The sequence below is a fragment of the Netta rufina genome, assembly GCF_964035555.1.
Source record: "Netta rufina genome assembly, chromosome: 4".
Lineage (NCBI taxonomy): Eukaryota > Metazoa > Chordata > Aves > Anseriformes > Anatidae > Netta > Netta rufina.
Window position 1 is genome coordinate 54,340,769 of NC_140127.1, and position 26,827 is coordinate 54,367,595.

The 26,827-nt window shown below is 35.3% G+C and overlaps 1 protein-coding gene across 1 annotated transcript in view; it reads left to right on the forward strand.

Annotated features, from left to right (window-relative positions):
* The window catches only part of ARAP2 (ArfGAP with RhoGAP domain, ankyrin repeat and PH domain 2), a gene marked incomplete at both ends in the record, with an annotated part of 116,143 nt that overhangs the window by 9,595 nt on the left and 79,721 nt on the right, over nucleotides 1-26,827 (forward strand). Inside the window, 5 exons of the mRNA XM_084285721.1 lie at nucleotides 5,069-5,154; nucleotides 5,889-6,239; nucleotides 9,685-9,754; nucleotides 15,261-15,381; nucleotides 18,299-18,480. Of these exons, the coding sequence (XP_084141847.1) occupies nucleotides 5,069-5,154; nucleotides 5,889-6,239; nucleotides 9,685-9,754; nucleotides 15,261-15,381; nucleotides 18,299-18,480 (810 nt within the window). The remainder of the gene's footprint in view (nucleotides 1-5,068; nucleotides 5,155-5,888; nucleotides 6,240-9,684; nucleotides 9,755-15,260; nucleotides 15,382-18,298; nucleotides 18,481-26,827) is intronic.

A 26,827-nucleotide genomic window follows, 5' to 3' on the forward strand; every position in this document is an offset into this window, starting at 1 on the left:
AAAGTGTGAGAACTCACTTTACCACTTAAAGCAAAAGTTTCATGTGTGAGCAAAGCAAAACAAGGAATGCATTCACTAGTTGCCATCAGCAGGCAGATGTTCAGCTATTTCTGGAAAAGTAGAGCTCATAATGCTTTTCGGGGAGATAAATTCTGAATGTCTACCTCTTCCTCCCTCTTTCCCCCAACTGTTATTGCTGAGCATGACACCGTATGATACGGAACATCGCTTTGGTCAGTCTGGGCCAGCTGTCCTGGCTGTTTCCCTTCTCAGCTCCTGGTGCACCCCCAGTCTCCTTACTGGCAGGGTAGCATGAGAAGCAGAAAAGACCTTGGCTCTGTGTGAGCACTGCACTGCAACAACTAGAAACATTCATGTGTTATCACTACTGTTTTCATCAGAAGTCCAAAACACAAAATGGTATGAGCCTCTACAAAGAAAATTAACTCTGTCCTAGCCAAAACCATGACAGTAGTGTAAATATGTAGGGACTAGTGACTTTTCTTAATCTTGAGATATGCTTTGTACTGTTCAATAGTAATAGGAGGCTCTGCTTTTTTTTTTTAAAAAAAAAAAAAAAAAGAAAAAAAAAGTAGGAGACATAATTGACTTTTCTGCCCCGACCTAGATGCTGCCATATCAAATGGAAAACAGTCAGTTATAGGCATTTGCAGACTACCTTGATGCCTTCCTTGTACCTTCTTAAGTACAGTGGTATATTGTAATACTTTGTGTCTAAAAGAGGTTAAGTGGGGTTATAACCATTAAAACTGACTAGTAAGGGGGAAAGTGGCTTTTCTCTCTTCTGATAATTCAATATCAAGACTGGGCATCTGGCTGGTGGACAACCAAAGAAAGCAGCTTATACATTAGCTTAGTTGATCTAATAGTCACTTTCAGCCATACACATTTTAAAATTCCTATATATGAAAGTTCTCAGGAATTCTGGTATTTTTCACAGTTTCCAGACTTGCTATATACACAGTAAGTCACTTTTGTTGCAGGATTCTCTGACATGAACACTTTTGTTGAGGTTGGTAATTGAACTGTGAATGTCTTAGATGGTATGTGGACAGACTTCTGAATCATGTGGAGGTCCAAGAGGTGAAGTAGCTTAGTGAGGCATCCACCAAATGCTGTGAATGCCAGCTCTTGATTCTCACTCAGAAATTGTTGCTTCTTTGTTTGCTTATCCTTGTTCCAGCTGATCTCAAGCCACTGACTTAGGGAAAACAGTAGGTAATTCTTAGTTTCTTATCTGGTCTTCACTCTAAAGTTTCTCCTTTTCAACTACTCCAAATTATTCACTAAAATCAAAACTATTTGACTAGTAACTTTCAAAACAGGTGCCTATAATTTATTTTTTTTTTTTTCCCCAGTATGAATTTAAGAATTGAAGATAAATGGCTTAAATTGCATCTTCTAGTGGAAGTGTTTTTAGAAGAATAAAAATGAACTTTTATTTTTCATGTGTACTGTCTTCTCTTTGGAATCATGGCTTTTTGTTTTTCATTGTTGACTTTTTAAGGAGGTGGGCATAAATTCATGATGTTTCTCCTTCTGTTTCTTGTTACATACCTTTTGTGTATAGATTACTTCTGAGCTCCTTTTCTTTCCTAATGCATAGTCTTGTCTGTGCCAATTATTAAAATGTCTTTACAAATTCAAAGTTGAGCTGCTTTGCAATTAGTACAATGGCATAAGCAGGTTTTTCCAGAAAAAGTTTTCTGTCCTTGTTGTTACTTATTAAAGTTTTTCTATATATTTTATTGGAGTTGCTGCTTATAATACGGCATACCCAGGAAGTTTGTTTGCAATCTTATAAAGCCACCTAATAGAAAAAATACCATGCTGTTAAGCTAGATTAACTGCTTGAAACAGAGTTATTATTTCTGCTGGCCGTAGAATCTCAATTAAAGCAGGATATTAGAACATGCTTTCTCTGATCTGAAGATTTAGATTTTAATTATCATGTTCATGTAAGTAAACAAGTATTTTTTTTATTTGATAAATCACATGCTAGTTGGAAACTTCATAGTTTGCTTCCATTAGAACATAATTGCAGACAAAGGTCATAAAGCAGAACTGTAAAACAAAGGTCCCAAGATATTTAATTTTCAAATTTTTTTTCCCTAGTATCAGGTATCCTAGGAACAAATAAGGAAGTTTTGATAACACTGTAAAGTGTTTGAGACTTTAGTAACTGTTGCTTCCTTTTAAAAATAACCTCATATGAGAATATAGTTCATCTGTATTCAAGAAAACAGCAAATTGTAATGCTGACTAAATGAAGCTTGTTCTAGGTGGTTAGAAGTTGGCCATTAACCTTCTTCCTGTTTCATTGGTGTAACAAAGTAAAGGCTTCTACAGGCTTTTATAAAGGGAGTGTCTAGAAACAGGTAATGAGTCACTACAGACTAGAGGTAAGTCAGCATGAGAGAATGGGGAATGAAGGGCATAAAGAAAGTATGCCTTAGACTTAAGTGAGGAAGAAAGACGGCTAGAAGCAGAAAGCCCTAAAGGGACAACCTGAAGAAGGAACATTTTTCTTTTCTATTGATTCAAAAAATAGCACAAATAAAAACCCTAACATTTCACAGCTGATATATTGCTGCTTCCAGCTGAAGAGTAAAGTATATTGGAATTCAGTTTTTCTGTGAAGAAATTCTGAGTTCAAGCCTCTAGAGTGAAATATTAGTTTTATTTCTTGTTGTAGATTCTCAGACTAGATTACTGAACTCAATATGCATGTTTTAATCTGTCAGCTCCTACGTGTTGTGGTATTGTGGAATGCTGGCCAGATTACAAATTGTGCAACTCTAAAATAAGAACTCTTAATATTTTAACAGGAGGGATTCTTATCTTTAAAGCCCTGTTATAAAACTGTATGGCCTTTAATAAAAGACTAAGGCAGTATCTTTCAAGTGAAGAGGCTTGTCCTGAATGGCATCGACTATTTAATGTGGCAGTAGTCCCAGTACAATTCTTAGTATTCAGGTTTCCTCACTTCACATTGTGACTGGCAAGACTGACTGTTAGAAAAAAATTAACAAAAATGCATCTGAATGTTTCCTGATCAGAAGTAGAGAGTTTTTTTTTTTTTTTTTTAAGGGCTGCAAGTAGGCAGTTCCATCTGGCTATGATCTAGAAGCTGGACTTCTTCCTTCAGGGCGGGTGCTTCCTCTGCATAAGAACAGTATACATTTAAATACTACATATATACACCCATCTTTCAAGAAATACTTCCTTCTATGAAGCTGACTGCAGGAGAAAATGGTGCTGCTACTTACCTTTGTACAATACCTGACAGTTGCAGGAGGTGTGAAATAGGAGTTCTGTATTGTCTCGAGTCTGAGGTTCTTGCCAATCCTGTAACCAACATATGTCTTCCCTTCTTTAATTTGGGTGAAGTTTGTCTTTGTGAGGGAACAGAGCTCTGTCTGCATAACCTGTCTTCATTTATAGATTTCTGTATTTTAAAGTTTGCCAGCAATAGAAATGCATCTCTTGATTGCTATTTGGAAGTTCTCAGGGTCCCCTGAACTTGGCTAAGTGCTGAAGATTGCAGAGCAGGCAAAGGCAGGTTGTAAAGTGGTATCATAATGGTTCGTGAGAGTGAGCAGGAGGTGCAGCTGTGTACCCATACACAGTGGGTATGGTTCATCTGTCTGAGCAGCCTCGGGTTGCATCCTGATGAGCAACTGCAGATAATAGAGTAAAAGTGTTTAGTATCTAACCTAAAGATGCTTCCTGGGTGATGACATCAGTGTCTTGGCTGCTGCATAAAAATGTGATACTGCCACCTTCTCACCTTTTGTGAGGAGTGTTTCAGGCATTTTACAAGTAGCAGACAGGTTGCTTGTTAGTTTTCTGTTTTTGTTTGTTTGCAAACCTAGGAGTGTTTTTCATTATCATCATCTAATCCTTGGTGCTACAACATAGCTAATAGTGTGTGGTGTGTGTAGGTGTTGTTTTGTTATGTTTTTTTTTTGGGGGGGGGGCGGGTTTCTTTTTTTAATAAGCTCTCTGATTGGCAGAGGAGGACAAAATGTTCCTTAAGGATTATCCTATCAGCAGCCTATATCTTCCCCATTTTTTTTTTTTTTTTTTTTTTTTTGCAGAGTACAAATATGCAGCTTTTAGCTATGCCCTTTTTTAAGCTTGTCTTTTCATGTTTTCTAGGCACAGCCCTCAAATATAAATGAGATTTTTCTTCTGGGGGAAGAAAAATCAGCAACAGTTGTGAAAGCTTATCTGCTTTTTTTTTTTTTTTTTTTTTGCCTCTTTTCGGCTTTGTGACATACACTTCCAAGTTTAAATGAGTAAATTAAATTGTTTCCATCATAAAGCATGTAGCTGTTCATTTTTGTTTGTTTTTGTAAAGGAAGAAAGATGAAACTTGAGAAGCTTATTAATGCAGTATGATTGTCAGATCAAGTTTAGAAAGTATGGAGTGTAATGTTCTTGAGCAGTGTTAACCTTGACATTTTGTACACTCCAAACAGTTTGTGATAAAGGTTTCTAAACATTCATAAATGTGCCTTTTAGGAAGAAGAGCTTGGCAAGAAAATACTAGATATGTTTAGCAATCTTACTGCAGGAATTTTGAATTTACCTGTTTTATATTTGTACCATGAAGGCTGTACATTTAATTCAGAGAAATACTGACATGAAAGATAGGCTAACAGTAGCAAATCATAAATGGTATACTTAAGATGCATGTAAATTGTGGCTCTTGAGCTTAGAAAATTTCAGTGTAAAAATAATACTCAATTGTGCTTCAAGAAATAAAAGTCAGAGTAGTAATTTTTTTATGCACTGTTTTTTAATTTATTTGTCTTAGGTATTTTGGACTATGCACAAATATTTTTGAATATTAAAATGGAAATATTGAAAATAACATTTTTAAAATACTTCTTGAGACAATCTTTCAGATGCATATTACTAGAAAATTTGGAAAAGTGTATCTTTGCTAGTTGGTCTGTTTGTGTGTGATTTGTGTCTACAGTAATTTAAACAACTTACTATTTCATTTACATATGTTTTTTATGGTATGTTTATTTTCTAGGAACTTCATGGAAATGAACTCCTGGTTTGTGAAAAGAAATCAGATCTAGAAATGAACGAAGAACATTATTCTCACAAGAACTCATGGTATTAAATAAGTTATAGATAAATCTAAAATTTAAAGAGGAAATAATTATTTAGTGATATAATAAGTAGAGCTCTACCTATGAAAGGTAGTCACCAGCTGTGACTTTGTTTATTTATCTGTCCATCTATTTACACATCATTTCATAGGAGGTTACTTTCCTAAAACTATCTAATCTGAGCTTCAGAATGTTTTGTGGATTTGGGAGATGTCTTGTCCCTCTCTTCACACAGGAAGACACATTTTATTTTTGAATGTCTCTTGTCTCTTATGTCTCTTAGACAACCATCTCTGAGTGCTTTCATACTGTCTACTCATAAAAAATAAAATAAACTCAAAATCAAGCAAAACACATAAAAACATTTAATTCTTTCCATATTACAATTACTTTATTCTTTACAAGGGGGAGAGACTGAAGAGCAAGATGATACTGCAAATCCTCCAGAACTTTAAAATGAATAAAGCTAGTTTTCTGAAGAAGCAGAATTCAATTTGAAGTTTCTTAATGTTCAGGTTTTTAAAGCGACCACCAGGTGTTACCTCATTACCAGCCCTATTTAGAATGTAGGATTCAGTTAAGGTCATAGTTTGAAGATATATATTGTGTTTAGCTCAGCCTGTGGTTATCTGAAAAATGAAACATATTATAGCACATTTGCAATATGTCTTAAGAATGTTTGTTCTGATTGATACTTTGTTGTGTACACTCAGATTAAAGTGTACTTTTTCTTTCTAGTTCCCATAATCAGGATGAGAAGACAAAGGAATGTGCAAAAAACAAACCCGTGTCTCAGGAAAACAAATCATTAGCACCAGAAGATTTTGAAAGTGAATCTGTATACTCTGTTGTCGATCAATGTTCTTTACCTTTAAAAAAAAAGAAAAATAAAGCCAAAAGCCACTCATCTTGTAGTAGGAACCGAAGTGAAGATTCAAATCACTTGATCAGTGAACAGATGGATTTTCGGCAATTTGACGGAGCTCAAACTTCGATTGCAAATGAATCAATAACACCGTATGCTTGTTTTTATGGGCCATCAGTAAAGAAGCTTAAAGCAGGATGGCTGGATAAATTATCCCCACAAGGGTATGGTATTTGTGGTGATTACTGTGTAATTGCAAAGATGTATGTTTGCATGAGAGACTCTGGTCACTGTGGTGGGAAGAAGAGAACTGCTTTTATTGCAAGAGCACAGGGCTTTTCTTCTGTGTTCTCAATTTTAATGATATGTTGTTACCTATCCTAAAGTTTATTTAGGAAGTATGCTCAGGAAAGATATTCTCACTAAAAATGTTGATTGCCACTCATGAACTGTAGTGGAAAAATCGAGAATTAATTTCTAGCAACATTTCCAATCTGTGAATCTTTGCTGCTCTTCTGTGGACCACAAAGTGAGCAAAACCAAGGTCTGATTCTGAAATTTTGCTTTACTGGTTTAGCTGTGAACATGTAAAATAGTGGTTTTCTTGACTGGAAATCACTATTGGTTTCAGAGTTGTGTAGTCTCATAGGAATATAAATCAAGCTCTGAGTGTAGACATGTATCTACGGTGAATAGTCTCCTACTTTAGTTTATCAACGTGCCTAAATTTTGATGGAGGAATCTGAGCACAAGTCTTACTTTGAAATTTTAAATAAAAAAGAGAGTAGAATGAAAACAGATTCTTTATCATGTTTGTAGCTTTAAAAAACTCTTGTTTAATTGCTATTATTGTTCAAAGTTTCTTCTACTTTAAGTTAACCTATTTTAAATTCCCACTTTTCTTAGACTGTGTTACAGTTAAGAGCTCTCTATTATCAGATCTTCCCTTTGTAGATATAGTATACTCTGACATACTTCTAACCTCCTTAACTAATTGAATAGACAATTCTTCAGTAATTTCTGCTTCCGTAATTGTTCTAATGATTTTCTTCATTGCCTCTCTGCGTTTTAGAGGTTGGCACAATTTAACTTTTCCAGTCCATTTCTGATTTCACTAGCATCTAGAAATTAAAGCTTTTGTCCTTTAGTTCTTTAATGTTTTTACCGTTGTTCTCCTTGAGACTTAGTAGTTCTATATTCTTTGTTCTTAGGACTTCGTGTTTAGCTGCTTTGAAAGGTGATATTAAAATATTTGGCCTTTCCTTTCATTAGTTGCAGCTATAATAATCGTAATTAGGCTGACTATTATAGGAATTATATTTTTTTCAATTTACTGACAAAAGTTATTGAATTAAATTGCTTGAGAATACATTCTAGTTTGAGCCCACTGGAAGGAGCTCTGTGACATAGCAATTTCTGTTTGTTTTTTTTATTTGTTTTTTGAGAGTTCTGACTCACAAAGATTTATTTATTTATTCATTTATTTGCTTTATTGTGATGTATTGTTAAGGCTGAATAGCAAGGAGGAATAGATCTGGTTTGAAATTCTGCAATGGCAAAAATCTGCACAAACCTAGTTGTATGTTTTGGTTTTGTGCTTTTTATTGAGTTTCAAAAGTTTCATCAGCTTTCATGGGTTATTACTAAGAGTAATAATAGCAACTATTACTTTTAGTAAATAATCAAAGATTAATTGTATATAGACTCAAAATAGTCTTTTCTCCAGTATAATATGTTTATGCTACCTTTTTTGGAACTAAAAGAAGTGTATTCTCTTCTCAGAAGAGTTGCAGTTAGCTTTAATTTTTAATTTGACTTTTTTTAATACCTCAGTTTTGGCAGTTAGCTAATGGAGTAATAAATACAGTTCTAGATTCCAGATGACTAATACTGTGCTGTTTGAAACTGAATGTGAAGGGTTTAGGTGAAGTACTGAGTGAGAATGTATTACTTTAATATTTGGTGGAATTAATTCATTATCTTTTTTAATTTAGTGATTGTGTAGAAAAGTTGCAGCATCAGTAGCCTCAAACCAGTGGTATTCCTTGGCTAAATTTCAAGGTCTTGTTTTTAAACAGTTTAATGAATGCTATTTTTTTCTTTCTTACAATACCATTTCTCAGATTCCCGAAGACTTAAGGAAACAGACCAAAGAAAAACAAACAAACAAAACCAAAAAAACAACAACAACAAAAAAAAAACACAGAAAACAATTTGTTTTGCCATTAAAGCCTTGCCTTGTTGAACTTAGTGATATGGTTTAGTGCAGGACTTGTTAGTGTTAGGCCAGAGGTTGGACTAGGTAATCTTGGAGGTCTCTTCCAACCTAAATGATTCTGTGATTTCAGTCCCTGCCAGCTGAATGTGTGGGTTTTTTTTGTTTTGTTTTGTTTTTTTGTTTTTTATAAAGCTGTTATCTACACCTGGCATTTTGTGTCTCCTCAGGGGAACGAAGATGCACTGTTTCCTTAATTTGCTGTAAACTGCATTTAAAGTACAGCTTTCCTTTTTAGTGAACTCTCTATAAGTTGTAAAGCCATTGAGTTTGTTTACATTGTACATGGCACTTAGGTTCACTTTTCTTTTCTGTAACATCTCAAAGTTTATTGATATTTTAATGGAAAACAAATTCTACATTGGCTTTTCCAGGTCAGAAAAGATGAAGATTTATTGTAGTCATATAATACAAGTTAATTAAGCCAGAGTTGCTATTTGATTGAAGTTTTGATAAACTATCGCAGTCTCCTAATCCTAAAACAGAGCTCTCTTTTAATAGTAAAGGAAATAACATTGGGAAAAGAGATGTTAGAGAAGTGTCTTGTTCTTGCTTAATTAACTTGTTTAATACATCTTAGAATTTAAATTTTTATAGATGATAACTAACAGGCTGCCAACATTTTTAATGAGCGTGATGGACTGCTTCAGGTTCATATTTTATATATATATTTATTTTTATTTTTTTAAGGAGGTTCTTAAAGAGCATAAATTAACAGGAAACTGAGGTAATCAAATGAGCTTCTCATTAATGATCTGATGACAGAGGTTGATAATGAATTTTAACATTGTAGTTGTTGAATGATTTGGTGTGACTGATTCTTATTCATTGGTCAGGGAAGAGGGTGCTCAGGTGGGGTTGACTCTATATGGTTTACATACTGTAATATGTAAACAGGGATGAACTTCTCATGGACCTATCAGTGAGATGGTCACTTCAGATTCTCAGCTTTCCTTTTTGCAAATGATCTTAAAGAGCTCTGAATACTTAAAGGTATGCTCTGTTTTCAGAGTATTCCTTTGCTTTCTGTAAAAATAGCCTGTTCTCATCCTTTATACCTGTTAGATTCAAGCAAAAGTACATTATTGAAAGCTCTTTTTTCCTTTGTCACTTTGGATACGATAAAGAGGATGGGGAGGGGAAAGAGAGGGGATATTTGATTAAAAAAAATACAAACATGAAGTCACCAAATTATAAAAACTCCAGTGATATTGTTTATTATATTTGAAATCAATATTCTCCTTTTAAAAAGGTGTAAATTTTAATTTCTAGAATGTTTAGGCCCAAATACAGGAGGCTAAATGTGATTTTTACTTCTCATTAGTTTGTGCTTGAGATATTCTTAAAAGCCAGTGTTGTTTGTAATTTTAAATGTATTACTTCTTGGTTCACAGCAAACGTATGTTTCAGAAGCGCTGGGTTAAATTTGATGGAGACAGCATTTCTTACTACAATAACGAAAAGGTAAGTGACATGTTTGGGTCAAAAATGCATGTGTGTAATATACATGATAAAGAAATAATTATGAATGAGTCTTAAATATATTTTCAACTGCAAAATCAGGATAAGATATTATTAGTTATTTTAATGTGTCCTTGAGATCTTCATGTGTTCTTCATCCTCTTGTCTAGAAGGCCTAGTGTTCCTGCTATTTTCAGGTAGATATCATCAGAACTTTCTAGTTTAGTGAAGGAGAGACACTGCTGCATTCTGCAAAAGGGAACAGGATCATGAAAAACACATTTAAGAGATCAAATGCTACTTTGGTAGCTGCAAACTGTCTTGTCATGGAAATCCAGCGTGTTAGTTAATTTTTTTGTTGTTTGTGGTTTTTTTTTTTGTTTGTTTGTTTGTTTGTTTTTGAGAGAAAATTTGGCCTGGAAGACCTTCTAAAAACAAATGCTCCATGCCACTTTCCTAGTCACTGATTTTAACTGTCTCTCCTTTGCGTATTCTAGGAATAATCACATAACATGGGACTAGTTTACGTCTGAATGGGTCTCTTTAAAATAAGCATAATTCTGTGATGTGAGTGGCTGGCTTTGTTTGTTTCTGTACCTAAGGGACTGATCCTTACTGAAAGATTTGCAGGCTCATGAGTTGTTTTGTTTCAAGTAGTTTGCTTCTGATACATGATGTAAAAATGGATTTGAAAGTAATCATTTTTAAAAAAAATATATGAAACTTGGAAAAGACTTACCTGAGTGCTTGATGTTGTTTTTCACACTAGAAGCCATTGCTTTTTTGAGACCTATCTTTAAACCTTGCCTTCTTTTTTCTAAAAATTTCCTTTTTTCTTCTTTTTTCTATTTTCTATTTAATACACTTCAGATGACTAAAATTATTTTTCTGTTGCTATGTGATTAATTCACTTCTTTTGGAAAAACTGCAGAACTTCATAAAATCAAAAATGATAGATGAATGCATAATATGCATATTTTGAAATGAGGTTATGTGCATGTGTATTGCTTGAAACACTGGAAAGAATTTCCTGTTGAAGAAGATGCATATTAAATTAAGACCAAAATACAACTTAGGGTAAAAGTTCCCAAGCATTATGCTAGGCAGTGATAATCACTAAGTATTCCGCAGATGCTTTATATAATGTGCATGCTTTTTGACATATTTCAGCAGATTATGAAAGGGGAGAACTAAAGTAGAAAATGGCTGTGTACGTCCTGAGGGTCCAGAGAAATTGTGAACAAGCTCAAAAAATTATTTATATCATGCTTCATTATGCCTACTGATGAGGAACATGAGACAACCTGTTTTTGCTTGCTTATTGTTCTTCATTTACAGTAGAATACATGATTATGTAGATGAAGAGAACAATAGAATAACATTTGGGTTGGAAGGACCAAAAATGTTACTCCCTTTGTGATATTCATACCATACCACTTTGCGATATGCATACCATATTCTGCTTTAGACAAGCAGAAATACAGAGTTAGCTGTTAAGAAAGACTTTTTAAATAAATAAAAATCCTATGACATTGGGACTTGCTTAACATTGTCTGTAGCATATTTAGGCAAAGAATGATAATTTCAAAGAATTTTAAGTCATGCTTAAGCACTGGGGGTTTATTTACTTATTTTGGAAGGTCACTAGAGACTGCTTTGGGGTCACTAAGTCTAGAGTAGGACTTACAGGTTTCTGTCATAGGAGATTCCAGAAATCATCCCATATGTTGAAGGGAACATTTAATGTGGCACAGTTGCTTAAAAAGCTTCCAACTCTGCATCCTCTATTTAAAAGATATTTGTGACAGTTTGGGCCATCAAGAGCTTGCAGGAGTCTTGGTTTGAAGGCTCCTTGTCTCCCTTTTCCTGAACAGAGTATAAAACCATGCTCCTGGAGTTGAAAGTGTCGCTGGTTGGTCTGTGTTCAATTTCAAATTTGTGTGTCTGATTTGTTAACTCCTTTCTATACTGTAAGACCTTTTTATATCCAAGAACTGTGAAGATGAAGGCACATTCTGATGATAGCTGAGGATTTGATGAAACATTTGGAGTACTTTGCAGATAGGAGGAAAACAGTTGTCTGTCCATAGTTCTGAGTGCATGATGGGATTGGTTTTGGGTAAGTAATGGAGTCACTGGAGAGCATGAACTTTTTGGCAGAGTGGTCTTTGTTGGATCCCTCCTCCCCCACTGAGAGCGTTCATATTGCCTGCTAGATGGTTACCAGCATGTTCTGCAAATATTTGCAGACCTGGCAATACCTCCATGCAGCTCAGGAGCTGGTTCTGATAAAGGTAGGAAAGGTAGTTCACTGTGGGCAACAGGGCCCTCCTCCTAACTCTGTGTCTAGTTACGTTTAAATGAGGAAGTTATCATTTGACCTCAGTCTTAATGGCAAGATCCATCTGTTCTAATCTGTGTTTGTCCAAGGATATTCCAATACACAGACAATATGTTATAAAGGAATTGTTACACTTTTGCTTTCACAAATATCAATTAAAAAAATAGTTCTTAAAAGGAAACCAATCCATACTCAGATATTTTTCTGATTATTACAAGCAGAAAAGGGTAGAGTGAATAGAATAACAGTTTGTTTTACCCAGAAACACTACCAGTACTAAACAGCTTTATTTGCTATTCAAATTAGAAACTTGAGAGGAGTGAAATTCTCAACAAGGGGAAGTATGCAAGTGTCTAATCAAGAGTGAAATGAGTGGAGGATGGGGGGGGGAAGACAGAGAGGGCAGTGTTCTTGAAAACATCTGCTTATTCTATATAAACTTGCCTTGGAATGATTTAAACTTGATTTTTTTTTCAATTTTTTTTTTCTAATCTGGATCTAACTATGTGTTACCTTCTACTAAATGCAGACTACTTCCCTTTGTATCTATATATGAGAAAAATGTGTAGTGTGTTGTTTTTGTTTTTCAAATGTTATATGACCCAGGAACTGTTTTTCTTTGAATTGATGCTGCTGCTCATTTCTCCTGTATTCATGGTTCTGAGCAAGTTGATGTGGTCACAGCAATATCCTGTGTGGTTTTGTCATAACAGAGTGTGGTCAAGTGAAGTGAGAGCAAGCTGGAGAGTGGAAGGTGTAATTTCAGAATTCTTTTCAAATATACAGTATGTGCAGGACTTCTTTCAAAGTTTTTCCTGGTTTTGGCAGGAGAACTCTGATGCTCTAACATGTACTTTATGGTAAAGCAAAACTGATGGTGATATTCAAAACTTGTGTTTAAAAACATCTTGGGATCCTATTTGTGATTTAGTAAAGTCTTGCCTTTTCATATGGAGAAATTTATTTTGTTGCATTATGCTGCATGTAAGCATAACAAAGAATGAAATTTGCTGCCAAACAGGGCAATCACTGTTGTTTGTGAACTAGGTCATGTTTTATCTGTTGTGGAAGGAAAGCCAAAACAGTGCAGGACTATGTTTTCCAGGATCTTTCAGTCTGGTTCAGAAACACACCTGGTAAGGTAGGGCTCCATTGGGCTGTATTTGAAAATAAACATTTTCATCAAAGCAGATGTTCTCAACAAAACTTTCTTTTTTTCCTGACTAGAAAATTGTTTAATCAGAGAATTTTTAGCAGCCCTATAAGTAGATTAGACCACCTGGTAACAGAAGAAATATCTGCAAGGTTCTTGGGTGTGTTTTTGTTGTTGTTTCTCTGTTTTCTTAAATCACCTAATTTCTTGTCTGCACTGTTTCAAAGAGTAGGCATTTCTCGCATGTGGAACAGACGCTGCTGTAGAAATAAGATTGAGAAATTACAGTGGTTTAGACGGTATTTGAAAATACATATGCCTTGGGGAGAACAAAGCTTTAAAAAGGATGATTAAATAACAAAACCAAAACTGTACTCAGCTTAAAAGGAGACTGAAAATTTTCAAAGCAGGTAGAATAAAGCAGCTGTGACTTAAAGCAGTCTGAATTATTCTCTTACAGTACCAAATACAACCAGTAGATGCCTGCAAACACCATAATATAATTATATCTGAACACTTTTAGAAGTAGAATCTGTAATGTTTGTTTTTCCATTGAGAGTTAATGCAATATCCAACCTTCTTTAACAAATAGCTGCGTTCAAGTCTGTCTTCAAACAAGTATAGCCATAATGAAAATACATGCGCAACACAGATAATTCTGAGTGATGGAGTAGCTCTTGGGTAACATGTTCACTGTTTTCATATCTTTTACTAAACTGCAGTTGTTCAAACAGTATTCATTGATGAATATTAGTGTGTAGAAGCAAAACAACAGAAGTGTGAATTTGATGAAAATCTGTGTTATACTAAACTCAGTAAACAGAAAATGTATATTGTGTGTCTCCTCCATACTTAGCATTCACAGTGTTTCCTCTATTATAATAATTTATGCTTCAAGAGGAAAGTTATTACAATACAAATTTTTTATGGGGAGCTGCCTCTTGGAATTTTACTGCATCTGGATTGTAAATCTTAGCAATATATCTGAATTATTGTGGTCAAAAAAATCACAATTGATCAAAGCATACTGGGGACAGGAGGAACAGTGTCAACTCTGTAATCCAGGAATTGTGCAGATGTATTTCCAAAGCATTGAATGTCTGCTTGGGCTTTCTTGCCCTTACCCATTGCCCTGTAACATTTAGGCTGATTAGGTTAAAAGACGACCAGAGGACTTGGAGAAAGTTCTGGTAGCAATTCACTTTTCCTATGTTGCTGTTTTAAGTTTAGTTGTCCTGATTCCAAGTTGCAAATTAGGAAACTTTGGGAAAATTTGTTCTGATGTCAAATTATATTTTTAAGGTATCGCTTTCCTCCTCTCTCATTTAGGAAAAAAGTATCCACCTGATCCAAGCTAGAGGTTCCTCACGAGTAATGTTAGTAATGACAAGGCAATGGACTTTTGCATGTTGTTGTCCCTCCTTCAGTGCAAAGATAAAATCAGTGCTTAATAAATAATAAAATAATAAATAAAAATAATAAAATAATAAAATCTTATTTGCTAAACACTGAATGAATAGGGGAAGGAACATATAAATTCTCTGGAATTTTCTACCTAGAGAAAGCACTTTTTTTTTTTTTTTTCCCCTCCTTGCCCGATTTTGTTTTACAGTTAAGAGTGTGTATGTATAAGGATCTGTGAGATACTCAATGCAATTTACTTTGGCATAAAATTGTAAATTTAAGACAAAAAAAATTGCATTTTGCTATAGCAGAGTCATGAGATGACTTGTTAAGTTATATCTCTCACATGCATTATATCTCACCATGGAATTTTACTTACTTTTAGAAGGCTGTAAGTGTGCATAGACACGTAACAATGAAGTGGGCTATGTGTGGGTTGTGAAGTGGTTTACTAATTGATGCAATTTTGTTAATAATAAATGGTGAACTTCTAGGAGCACAGCACAGTTTAGGATATGAACATCCAAAACATCATGGTGCGTAATACTACCTGGGAGACATTTAATGTTCCGTGAAAGTTATTAACTATTTCTATTGCGTTTTTATTATAGGAAGTGTTCTCAAAGGGAATAATACTGCTCTCTGCTATAGCAACAGTAAGAGTTCATGGAGAGAATAAATTTGAAGTTGTTACATCCCATAGGACTTTCGTCTTTCGAGTAGATAAAGAAGGTATGTAGAAAACATGTAATTCTAATGATTGCTAGAAAGCTATGTTGTCACTGCTGATAAATTCTGTTTGTGAAATATAACTCATTGTGAGAAATAGTTTTGGAATCCAGCTGTTCTGGGCTCATGAAGTGAAACTAGAGGTAACTATATGCTTTGCAATAAGAGCTGAAATACACTTTAAAAATATCAAAATGAGAATACTGTTTTCCAGCTCTTCATTCTCCCTCATTCTTTCCAAAGATGGATTTTTCTGGGGATTCCTCAGGTCTCACTAGCAGCTTTTATAGTCTTTGTGCTCTCAGCCATCTGTTCCGAGTCACTACTTGATATAAAATTGATGAAGAGCAACAATGAAGTTGATGGCTTGGATGTGATGATGTGATCAGAGAAAATCTGGATTTTTCTGTGTGTCTTTATTTATTGCCTTATACAGTATTTTCAGCCACATACTGATAGAGAATACAAACGTGAAAGGGAAGTTAGAATACCTTCTACTCTAATGCTTTATCAACCTACTGCTGTAATATGTAGAATCAATATCAGTGCATGTATGACTTATTTATGGAAACAATGAAATAAAATGGAATACGTAGAAAAAAGGATATGCAATATGTATTTACAGCAGTACATGCCAGACCCATTATAGCTAAGGGTCTCTAAGCATTTCCATTATCAAATCCCATTTTTATGGGTTATAGCTTGGTTGTAAACATTCGCTGCAGGCTGTAACAGGAGTGCAACATCAGTGAACAAATCCTTCTTACCAGGTCTGGCTCAAATTATTTCAGGCATTTTTATGCTCTTAGCTGAGTTAAAAAGTAGGTCTACTTTTATTATTTTTGCCTTTCTCTTCCAGATTTTTTTTTATTATTTTTACTAATTGGAGCACAACCACCTTAGTGCAGTATTTTTTGTGTGGCCATAGTTTGCTTTATGGATGTTGCATTTGAATACTGTAAAGACATTAACAATTTACACTGATATATAAAATATATTCAGAGCAACTGCTTGAAAATGGAATTGTAATTGAATGTATACAACTGTACAACTGTCTTTGGACCTAGTGGCCTGTCTGTAAAGCTGTTCACTTAAGGTTAGAAATGAGTGTTGTACAAATAGTTCAGTCCTTACTGTGTTTAGAGCTAGATGATATGTTCATAATAAATTATGTGAATAACCCTGCTTGCTTTTGGGTATGTGCACAGACTGTTACTTGATGCTATTCCTTCTGTGGATTTGTGGTTGGAAATTGTTCTGGGACTATTCCAAGAGTACTCAACTTCTTTAAAAATACTTTGAAATGGAGACCTTTATACATATTTCATCCCGTGGACCTTGTATATTAACTATCCTTTATTTCTGATGGAGTATAAAAACATGGAATACTGTCATTGACTTTGGTGATTTGCATCCCTTGGTACGAGTGCCAGTCCACAATCTGTGACATTATAGTGCTAATTTTATTGGCTTTAAGCGTGCTGATTAGTTATTTGTTTGGTATATTGAAAACACAGTATTTTTGTTTTGATCTCAGTATATAGAGGGAAAACTCCGTATGTAGTGCTTTAGGAAGTTTAGGAGCATTTGGGGGCAAAAAAAAAATTAAATATGTAGCAGTACTGAATTAGAGCATCATCTGCTCAGGTGTGTTATTTTAATTGGAGTCAAATGCTATTAAAAAAAAAAAAAATGAACTTTTAGCATAACGTGATATTATACTATACTTAAATACTTTTAAGTATTTAAAGGTGACCTTTTAAGTATTTTAAGGTGACCTTTTAAAACTACTTTTAAAGACTTTCCAACACTTAAAAAACAAACAAACAAACAAAAAACCCTTGTACTTCTAAGAGGAGCACTTAGATTACCTACCCTGTGCTGGTGTGTCCAACTGCTGTTTTCCTCTTCAGGCTGTTTTCTGGTGCCTTTCACGTGTGACACTTATGAAGTGAGCATGTTATTGTTTCAATGGTCCTCTTTGCAGTGTTGGGCACTGATTGTTTCTACTTGAAAGATGCTGTGAACAGTATATACAGAACTTCTCCCCAGCCCCCCACATATTTCATGACCTGAATCTTTCAGAGCAGAGTTGAAATATTCATGATATTTCAATCCCATAGGGCAAGTCTAATTCATTCAATGTATTCAACGTTAAAGTATATTGATCGTAGTCTGGTGAAACATCTGAACATAGTGTATGAGACTGAGTGGAGCTTTATTACTTCACCTGCTTGTGTTCATGTATTTGTAAGATGCTAAATTAATAATGCATACAGAAGATATTCTAACATGCATTTTCTTGACTACTCAGCTCCCGTGATAATATCAAGCTTAACCACTACACCTTAATGGAATAGACTGTGAATTGCCAAATGTTGTTGCATAAAAGCATGGCCAAACAGAATAGCATTGGGGGTGGCTTCCGTGTTCAGCGAGAGATTTTTCTAGGCTCCCTGGTTTTTGCTTACATAATTTCTGTAATTCTTTCCTGTTGATTGGGCTTCCAGAAGGTGAGCATGCCGCCTGTATGTCACCTCAGTCACCATATGCCACCTCAGTCTTTAAGCTGTCCGAAATTAAGCATCTCAGAACTAGTAGACATGACTTCAAAAATCTTGATCATCGCTTTGCATAAGTTCAAATTTGTGTTGGTTTGTTGGGAGTTGAGTGGATATCTTTGCTAACATCTCCACTGATACGGGCTCCTGAGTTGTGTTTTTTTTTTTTTTTTGCCTCTTTATTTTTTTTTCCCTTCCCTCTCCACCTCTTCAAGGTGTATGTTCTCTCTGATGTGCTGTAGCTGTACCAGCAATCAGCAAAGCATAGTAGGAAGAACAGAAAAACAAATGTGGTAGAGAATGGAGCTGCTGCTTAACCTATAACCTATCTTTGTCTGTTTTTTTTTTTTCTTCTTTAGAAGAAAGGAATGACTGGGTTAATACAATACTCAATGCCTTGAAGTCTCAGTCTGATAATCACTCTCAGTCTCGAACATCTGTTGCCCCTGAGAAAAGTGGATATCTTGAACTGAAAGGATACAAAGCCAAAATCTTTGTTCTACTTCAGGGGAATACTGTGTGGATCTGCAAAAATGAGCAGGTAAATTTTTCATATGCTTTTTGTGAATGAATGCTTATAAAAATGATTTAACTAGTGTTAGAAATTGATGGCTTTTTGTGAATAGGTGCATTTCAATATAAATGCATACCTCTTTTTATGTAGTGCTTTATTGCTGCAATTCTCTGAAGGTTTCAAAAAGCAGGAGAAGGATCATTATGTCTGTTGTACAATGGAAACAACCGAATATGTAGTGAGGTGAAGTGAAAAGCCCTGAGTGTCACAACAGGTTAGGGGCAGGGCTGGGATTAATTCACTCTTAAAAGTATGTGTCATAAGTACTCTACTAATTCAGGAGGCTTATTCTGTGCACTGGTTTTGCTGTCCTCCTATAATACAGTGCTCTAGAAACTGTTACATGGAAGTACACTGTGGTATATAAGTGATACTTCAGCTAACTGTTCAAAACTGATGTTCTGTGTGTTTTTAAGAACCTAAATTGACCCGTTTCTCTTGTGCACTGTAATATTTTAAACGAACCCAATGTTTTAAATAAAACAAAAACACATAGGATGTAGCTGTGTCATTCCAGCTCCCAAATCTAGGTGTTGTGTTGTTGTTTTGGTTTGGACACGAGTATATTCTGATGTAATGCAGTTAACGGTGGAACTCTCTAGGATGCTGTAGATATAGGGGATAATTGGATTCAATGAGTGGCTGTGCAAACTAGTAGAACAAAAATCTTTTGCAGGAGGTTGAGTGAAAGGTATTTCCATGTAAGGAAATCAAGGACCCTCAGATTGCTGGAACTTGAGGGGGGCAGGGGGTGTTTGGGGGAAGTGTTGTTACGTGCCTTGTTCTTGTGTTCTCTCAAATTTGTGTACAGGCAAACTCTTGTTTGAAATGTGAATGGGTTCTCAGTAACTTGTCATGTTGTTGCTGATCTTACTTCCTAACCTGTTTCTCTTTTCTATGTGAAATTATGTAGATACATCTGTAAGAGAGAGCACATAATGTTCAGCGTTAGATCTTGCTATTTTTCCCTAGGAAATTTCCAGTGGCAGGAAATTTGAGACTGAGAAATATTTTTATTTATTTTTTTATTTCTACTTATTTTTCTCCTGAGGAAATTGTATGTATCATGCGCATTCTTTGTGGTCAGTCAACAACCAACTGATTGAAAAATATGGTGCAATTTATGGTTTTTTATTTTCCTGTAGCTATAAGGAAACTCTAAAAGAATAATTTAGACAAATAATATTTTATCAAATGTGCATGGGCTACATCTCATTGAATTTAAGCCTGCAAGTTGTGTTTGGCTGGAGAGGAACTATGGAGAACTCTAGGAGAGGAACTCTATGGAGAGGAAATGGTCTTCATAGCTGAGCACAGCTATACCTAAATCCTATCTTGATTATTGTAATGGGTAGGTGATCTACCGGTTAGTTTATTTCTGTAAAGTCCAGAGCCAGAGGTCTTTAAGGAGGAAAAAACACAAAACAACTTTCCAGGTAATTTGTCACTGAGAATCCATGCATTTTCATCTATGAGATTCCTCTGCAGATTTTTGTTGTAATGAGCCACTTCGATCTTCAGAATCAACACTGCTTTCAGTTTATGTCCCTGAATGATTTTGAGTGCTCCCTTATGGATATTCTGATCTTGACTGCTGGACAAACTTTAGTGGAGGAATATAGACTTAGTGGAGGAGTTTCTCTTCAGGCATGGTAGGTCATTTGCAACTAGCAGTGCCCGCTGATTTCTTTTTTCTTCCTTCTTTCTTTCTCTGCCTGCTTATAAGGAGAGTATCTTTCATGTCTTAAATAGTCCCTTGATCTTCCTCTGTTGGCATAGGGCATTCCCAGATCTGCTCACTTTGCTTGATCTATTTTTTTGTGTGCATTGATAGAAAACTGTTCTAGAGCCATTCACTATCAAAGGGTTCTTGTTTGCTCTGTTATTGCCTTTCAGGATGCAGATTATGACTAGTTAAAACAATCTAATACTGTTCTCCTTATCAATTTTTTCTCATATGTTTTTAATTATTATTTTTGTATGTGCATGTGTTCAATCAATTGCTTGTGAGGCTGTATGGTGAGTTATATCAGCTGTGCCCTTTCAACATCATTGACTTAGATTTGCTTTAGCTGATCACGAAAGCACACCCTTACACAGCCTTTCTGCAAGATGTTTATTCTCTTCTGCTATATGGATGCTCTGCAGAGATCACTGACTGCAGTGCAGCAGAAGGCAAAGTAAAATCAAGCCCTGAAACAGGATGAAGCTTATACATGCTGTCAGCCTGTCAGTTCCTTCTGCTTGAATGAAAATTATGAAAAATGGTGCAAAACCAGCTTATCTCCAAAGCTTGTTTACTTAAAACCAAAAATATCAACTGGTCCTAAGAGGTTTCTTGTTAGATCCTCCGTTTGAACAAATGTCTCTTTCTTTATGGGTCTTGTGCCTATTTGGAAATCAAGAGAAATAGCTTCTTCCTTTAAGCTTTCATAGAATGTGATTCTTCTCTCAATGCCTCTTGTGTTTTGTTTTCAAGTTGAAAACTGAATTATTTTCACTGTTTCATTGAAGAAAAGCCCAGTAACGCAGAGCTAATCCAGCAGAGGGCAATGGTGTTCTAAAAATCATTTCTGGTCTCAAGTTTGTGCTTCAGCCGGTAATTACCAGGCAAATACGTCCAGGGAAGTCCTCGAATCCTGCTCATATTGGAATTCACATCCATACTAGAACTACACCCAAAGAGACTTAGAGGGGTTTATTATAACTCTAGTGCTAAAAGACACCTATTTAGACTTCTTACAATGTTGAAATGAAATCGGATCAGGCTGATTTATTGATTTCTATTAAACTTGATGGAGGAGAGTCCACTGGTACTTTAAAAGATTTTTTCTTCATTGTTAAAAGCGAAGAAGATCCTAAGCCAAATGCCAAATCCTAGCATAACCAACATGAACTTTGTGAAGTTCAGATTGAGATCAGAACATCATGTCTCAGGCCCATTTCTAGTTAAAAAGTGATTGGTTTAGCCTGTGCTTCTGGCAGTGATATAGTGCTGGGAAGAAACCATCAATTTCTTTGACTCTCTATGTACTGTGAATTTCTTAAACTTCCTCTCTGGAGCAGAAGTGAAAAATAGATCGTACAGAATCAATTTGTTCAACCTGCAACTTGCTGAAATTCCCATTTCTATTTCAAAATCATTCGTGCTTAAATAAAAACATGTCATCTGATCTTTCATGACAGCTCAAACATTGGCTTGAAATGTCAGGCTGCTGTGATGGTTCCAGTGATAACCTCCCCTCAGTGACCATCAGAAGGGCTGTGATGTGCTTTCCTGGTCTGCCAGAAAATACACTCTTCGTTGGGGTGTATTCAAGTTTCACTGGTAAAGCTAAAGTAAGGGAAGGGCGTACATGTCACAGTGTTTGCACGAGAATTTGGCTTTGATAAAGAGAACTTGGGATCCTCTTTGTTACTGCCTTCAGTGGTTCCAAAATAGATACATTTTCTGGGTATTTGAGGAAACTTTGCCAAATATAAAGATGAGGAAATAGTATGTATGGCTGCATGCCATGATTATTTACAACTTTTTCCCTGCATGCACTCCAAGTTAGAGCTTGAATAGTGATGAGTATTTTGTTATGTATGTGAAATACTATCCATTTCTCATCAAAAACCTCTTGTTGCATTTTGGCTCAGTGCTCTTATTGATTTCAGAAGGTTTTTGGTTTTGTTGAAAATTGAAATGATTTGCTCTGTGACAGATGGGAATGTTTATGCATGCTGAATGAACCACTAAGATAGTACCTAATAATTTTCATTTCCTCTCTAATGCTAATGGTGCATTTAAAGTAAAACTGGACAACATCAAACAATGTACTACAGGAAATGATATTAATCAGGCAGAAGATGGCAAAGGGTACTATTATGGGGGGAGCTGAAAAGGAAGACAGGTAGAACAAGAAGTCAGTGTTGATGATCAGGCTTGACCATCTGAAGGAGTGGGAGTAAAGTAAAAGTGGAAGGGATGCGTGCATGTGTTTGTTGTATTTAGATTCTTCATTGTGTTACTGAGATAATTTGTGAATACTGAATGAGTCCAAGGTGATGGCAGCAGCAGTATGAAAGGAATTGAATGTAAGTTGAGTAGAAAGCAAAATAATTGCTTAAAGACTCTGAGAGCTAATGAAGAGCCCTGAGCAGTAGCTTAAGTGCCAGCTGAGATTAGTGGATGCTACTTAAAACTTGAAAGCTGTTGTGAAGTTAGTGTGTAACAGAAGCTACTGACTGTTTTGGAAAGGAAGCTAGAGAAAAAGGTAGGGGATTAAAAAGAAGAAACTAGAGGAGGAAGGGGAAGACCTTTTAAATAGTTGATGGGCTGTGTGAGGGGAGAAGAAGAGGAGAAGTGCTTGATGTGCACTGGGATGGGGCGGTGAGTGGAATGTTGAATTACTGTGAGTGGTGGAAAAAAAATGAGAGAAAAAGAATAATCCATCCCGCCCCACCTGGAGAACAAACACCTGTAGTTTTGGAGGTTGTTTTTTTTGTGTGGTGGTAAGCTGTTATTGGTAATGATAACTGGGAAGCTCTCTAAAGAAAGTTGCCTGCTTGATTGCTGATAGATTCTATGTTTAAAAGTGTTTACAAACATATGAATGAACCTGGTATGGAATGCCTTAAATATATGGAGGTGATGGAAAAATATATAACCATTTGCCCTCCTTTGTCCTTCTTTAATTTGTTCAGGCTTCCCTCTTTACAGATTTGTACAATTTTGAAGTAGCAAGATGTTAAAATGTACATATAAAAATTCAAGGATATATATTGGAGGGGAGGAGATTAATGTGAACAAGTGTTTTGTGTCCATTTCTTATATTTGATCTTAAATGATCCAACCTTTTTTTTAGATACAGTTGTTTGCATCAAGCTCTAGCAGGGATGATAGATTAAAGTTGTATTCCTAATTTTCCAGCAGTTTCTTGGCTTGCAGTTCACTCCAGTTTTCCGCACTTGAAAACATGTCAAAGATCAATTGCTGTGCATAACATCAGAAATAACGAAACAGGAAATAACTTGAATTCTGTAAGAAAGCTTCTTAGAAAGCTTTTTTTTTTTTTTTTTTGCTTGTGTGTAGTATTGCAGTATGAAGTGAAAGAATGATTACAGGAATTACATGTATGTAGGTTTTGTTGTTTTTCTGACTATTCCTACTTCAGATTTCAACTAATTGTATCCTGCTTCAAAAACAAAGCAAATCCCTAAAAAATGAGTTTAAAATAATACGCTTTGAATGCGATTGAATCAGAGAAAAACAATCTGACAGTGACCAGCCCATCTATACAGGGAAGATCTACATTTTACATTCATACAATAATTTTCTGGGGTGTTGTCATAGGTTGTTAAAGATATTAAAGAACATGAAGGGCAGAATATTACTCAGTGAACATTTAAGAGTTAATGTTGAGCTCTTCTGTATGCAGCTTAATTAAAACTTGCCTATGTGAGTGTTTTTTGCCGTGTTTGTTTTTATGCTATTAAGATATCGCTGAGCTGTAAATACACCTAAAGCAATCGTGAAGTGTGGTAGAAAGCCTAATGCTTCCACAGTGATGAAAAGCTTCATAATTAATTTGATTTCAGGTGGAGGGTAGGGAGGGAGGAAGGGAAATGACAAACTTATCTTCTCAGTAATGCTCAGTTGAGCTTTCTGGAAGACTAATAGGTATACACCTAGCTACCTTGATCATGTAAATACTAGCACTGAAGAAAATTATGATTTAAATATTATGAAGAAGAAGGATTTCACAGTGTGGCGTAGCACATATGTGAACAATTGAAGAAGGTTTTAGGTCTTCTTGTAATAAGAAAACTATTAATGCAGACTTGCAAAACCTATTTTCCTCTGAGTACTGGAATTAACTGAGAACATTATCCATCACTATAGAAGTTACTTGCATTTAAAAGCTACTAGCTCAGCTTCAAATTTCATGGTAAAATAATCTACTGGATCAAAAGCCCTTGATATTAGAAGCAGAATGCTATTATGTGTGCTTTCGTTTATAACGGTAGACCAGGTTAATGTTTTTTAATAATTAATTTAAATCATACAAACCGTTTGTTTGGTGAACCTGAAAGATTGCATAACCAGTGTGTGCACATACAAATACATATATATATATATTTATATATATATATACATGGAGTGATTTCTTTTTTCATGTGTGTAACAATGTTAGAGATCAGTGAAATTGAAGAAGAAAAAAGGAAAAGTAGAAGTGTGTCTCGTTTTCAATAGCTCAAGATCCTATGGAATTAAATACAGATAGAATGTTATTTTACACCTGGTTGATTCCTGTTTAATTGTAAACAGTCAGATAATAGGAGACCTGCTGAAGAACTTCTTGATAGCTTTGGTTTACTTCTACTTCTTCAAATGAAGGGCAATGCAAAATACAATTTTCTTATCAATCTGTGGTTTTATGTTCATCTTTTGCTGGAGTTCTGTCTTCCTAATCTTATACACAGCTCAATCTTCTAAGATATCTTCTAACATATCTTCTGATTTGTTCTGTTTAATCACAGAGGTTGAGTTTTCTGGACTGAAATAATTGAGATTTCTGACCAGCAGTCTCTGTAATGAAGTTTCAAGGATTGTCATTTTATGGTTAAGAACTTTCTTGCTCGTCTCTTTAAAAGTTCATACTTGTTCAGCAAGGACAAAGGAAAGGGAAAAACAGAATTTGACAAAGAATAGTATAAGTAGATGAAAAAATGTTGGTCATTCCTGATTTTGGGGTGGTCCTGTATGGAGCCGGGAGTTGGACTTGGTGATCCTCATGGGTCCCTTCCAATTTGTGGTTACTTCAATGCAATTGCCGTATCTGGGAAAGGAGTAACTTTAGACGTATCAGTGGTTAACGTGGATTACTGTTTTTCCTCAGCCTGTATCCTTTATTTCAGGTATTAAACTATTTAGTATAGCTGAAATATTAATAATTATGTAAAGTTACAAAGCTGTCATAAAAATGAAGTGCAGGGTATTTCTGAGGCAGCGTAGACAACACATCCTCACTGAAGCATTCATTCAACAAATGTAAAGATAGGCACGGGCATATGTTATGGTAGTGTATGTGAATCCATTACCTAATTAAGTAATATGCTTTTACAATTTTTAAACTACGTCTTGCATCTTTTGTTATAGACTTGGCATTTTTGAAGACTGTTGCAACTTAATTAACTAAGTTCAGTTTATGAATCTTCTCTGAGATTAACTTTTGTTGTTTTGCTATATAATCAAGGGCTAAGTTGTATAAATATCCTTCTATGAACGTTAAACTACTTGTTTGCCCAATCTGCAGGGGGAAGCAATATTCTTAAAGGTTTGCCTAATCTGTGTTGAGTATGATCAGATGAACACTGACAGTCACCTGATGATGATTAAAGTGTTCTCCTCGGTAGCAATACGAAAGCAAATGGATTAGAATGCACCAGCAGGAGACCAGAGAGTATGCCTCTAATTCAGTAATGTGCCTTGTAACTGGCACTGTCATGTCCAGAACCCCAAGCTCTTAAAAGCAGGTGATCGATCGTAATGTGTTTAGCTTGCCGGAGCTGGACAGGCATACAAAGCTCAGTGTTCATGGAGAAAGCTGTTCTGACATCTGTGGATTTCTGTTTCTTCATGGTAACTTTTAAGATTGGGTGGTCCTACTCTAACCTCTGTTGGAATTAATTCAGAGTAAGGATCACTGGAGCCTGAGATGCCCAGAATTTTTAGTTCCTCCCCTCTTTTTCCCTTTCTACTCCTTCACTCCCCACGTTTTTTTTTTTTTTTTTTTTTTTTTTTTTTTTTTTTTTTTTTGTTACAACCAACCAGTGGACAGTTGTTCCAAACCTGCTGTCTTATGCACAACATGTACCGAAAATGTGAACAGTGTTATTCCTGGCAGTGGAGAGAGTGAGCAGGCTGAAATCACTGCTGGACTAAAAAAAAAAAAAAAAAAAAAAAAAAAAATACCCTGAATGGAAACAAATCACACTGTAATTTAGTTGTTTTTATAGAACAGGCTATCTACATTTTCATCAGCTATGAACAGCGGATGGTTTAAAATAAGCGTTATAAAGATGATCCTTAAAATACTGAGGAAATTTAATCTCTTTATAGCTGAAGTGACATTTCCATCTTCTGGATGAAATAAGTTGTTGCTCGTTACTTCTGATTTCTGTGTGTTTTTTTTTTTTTTGGAGCAGCATGACATTGTTTCAGATAATAAAGTTATTTTCTTTACTTCACTATCATATATCTACAAACTATTCTAAATAAATGCACCATCCTTACAGTAAGAGGAAGGAGATTTATGGTTTGCAGCAT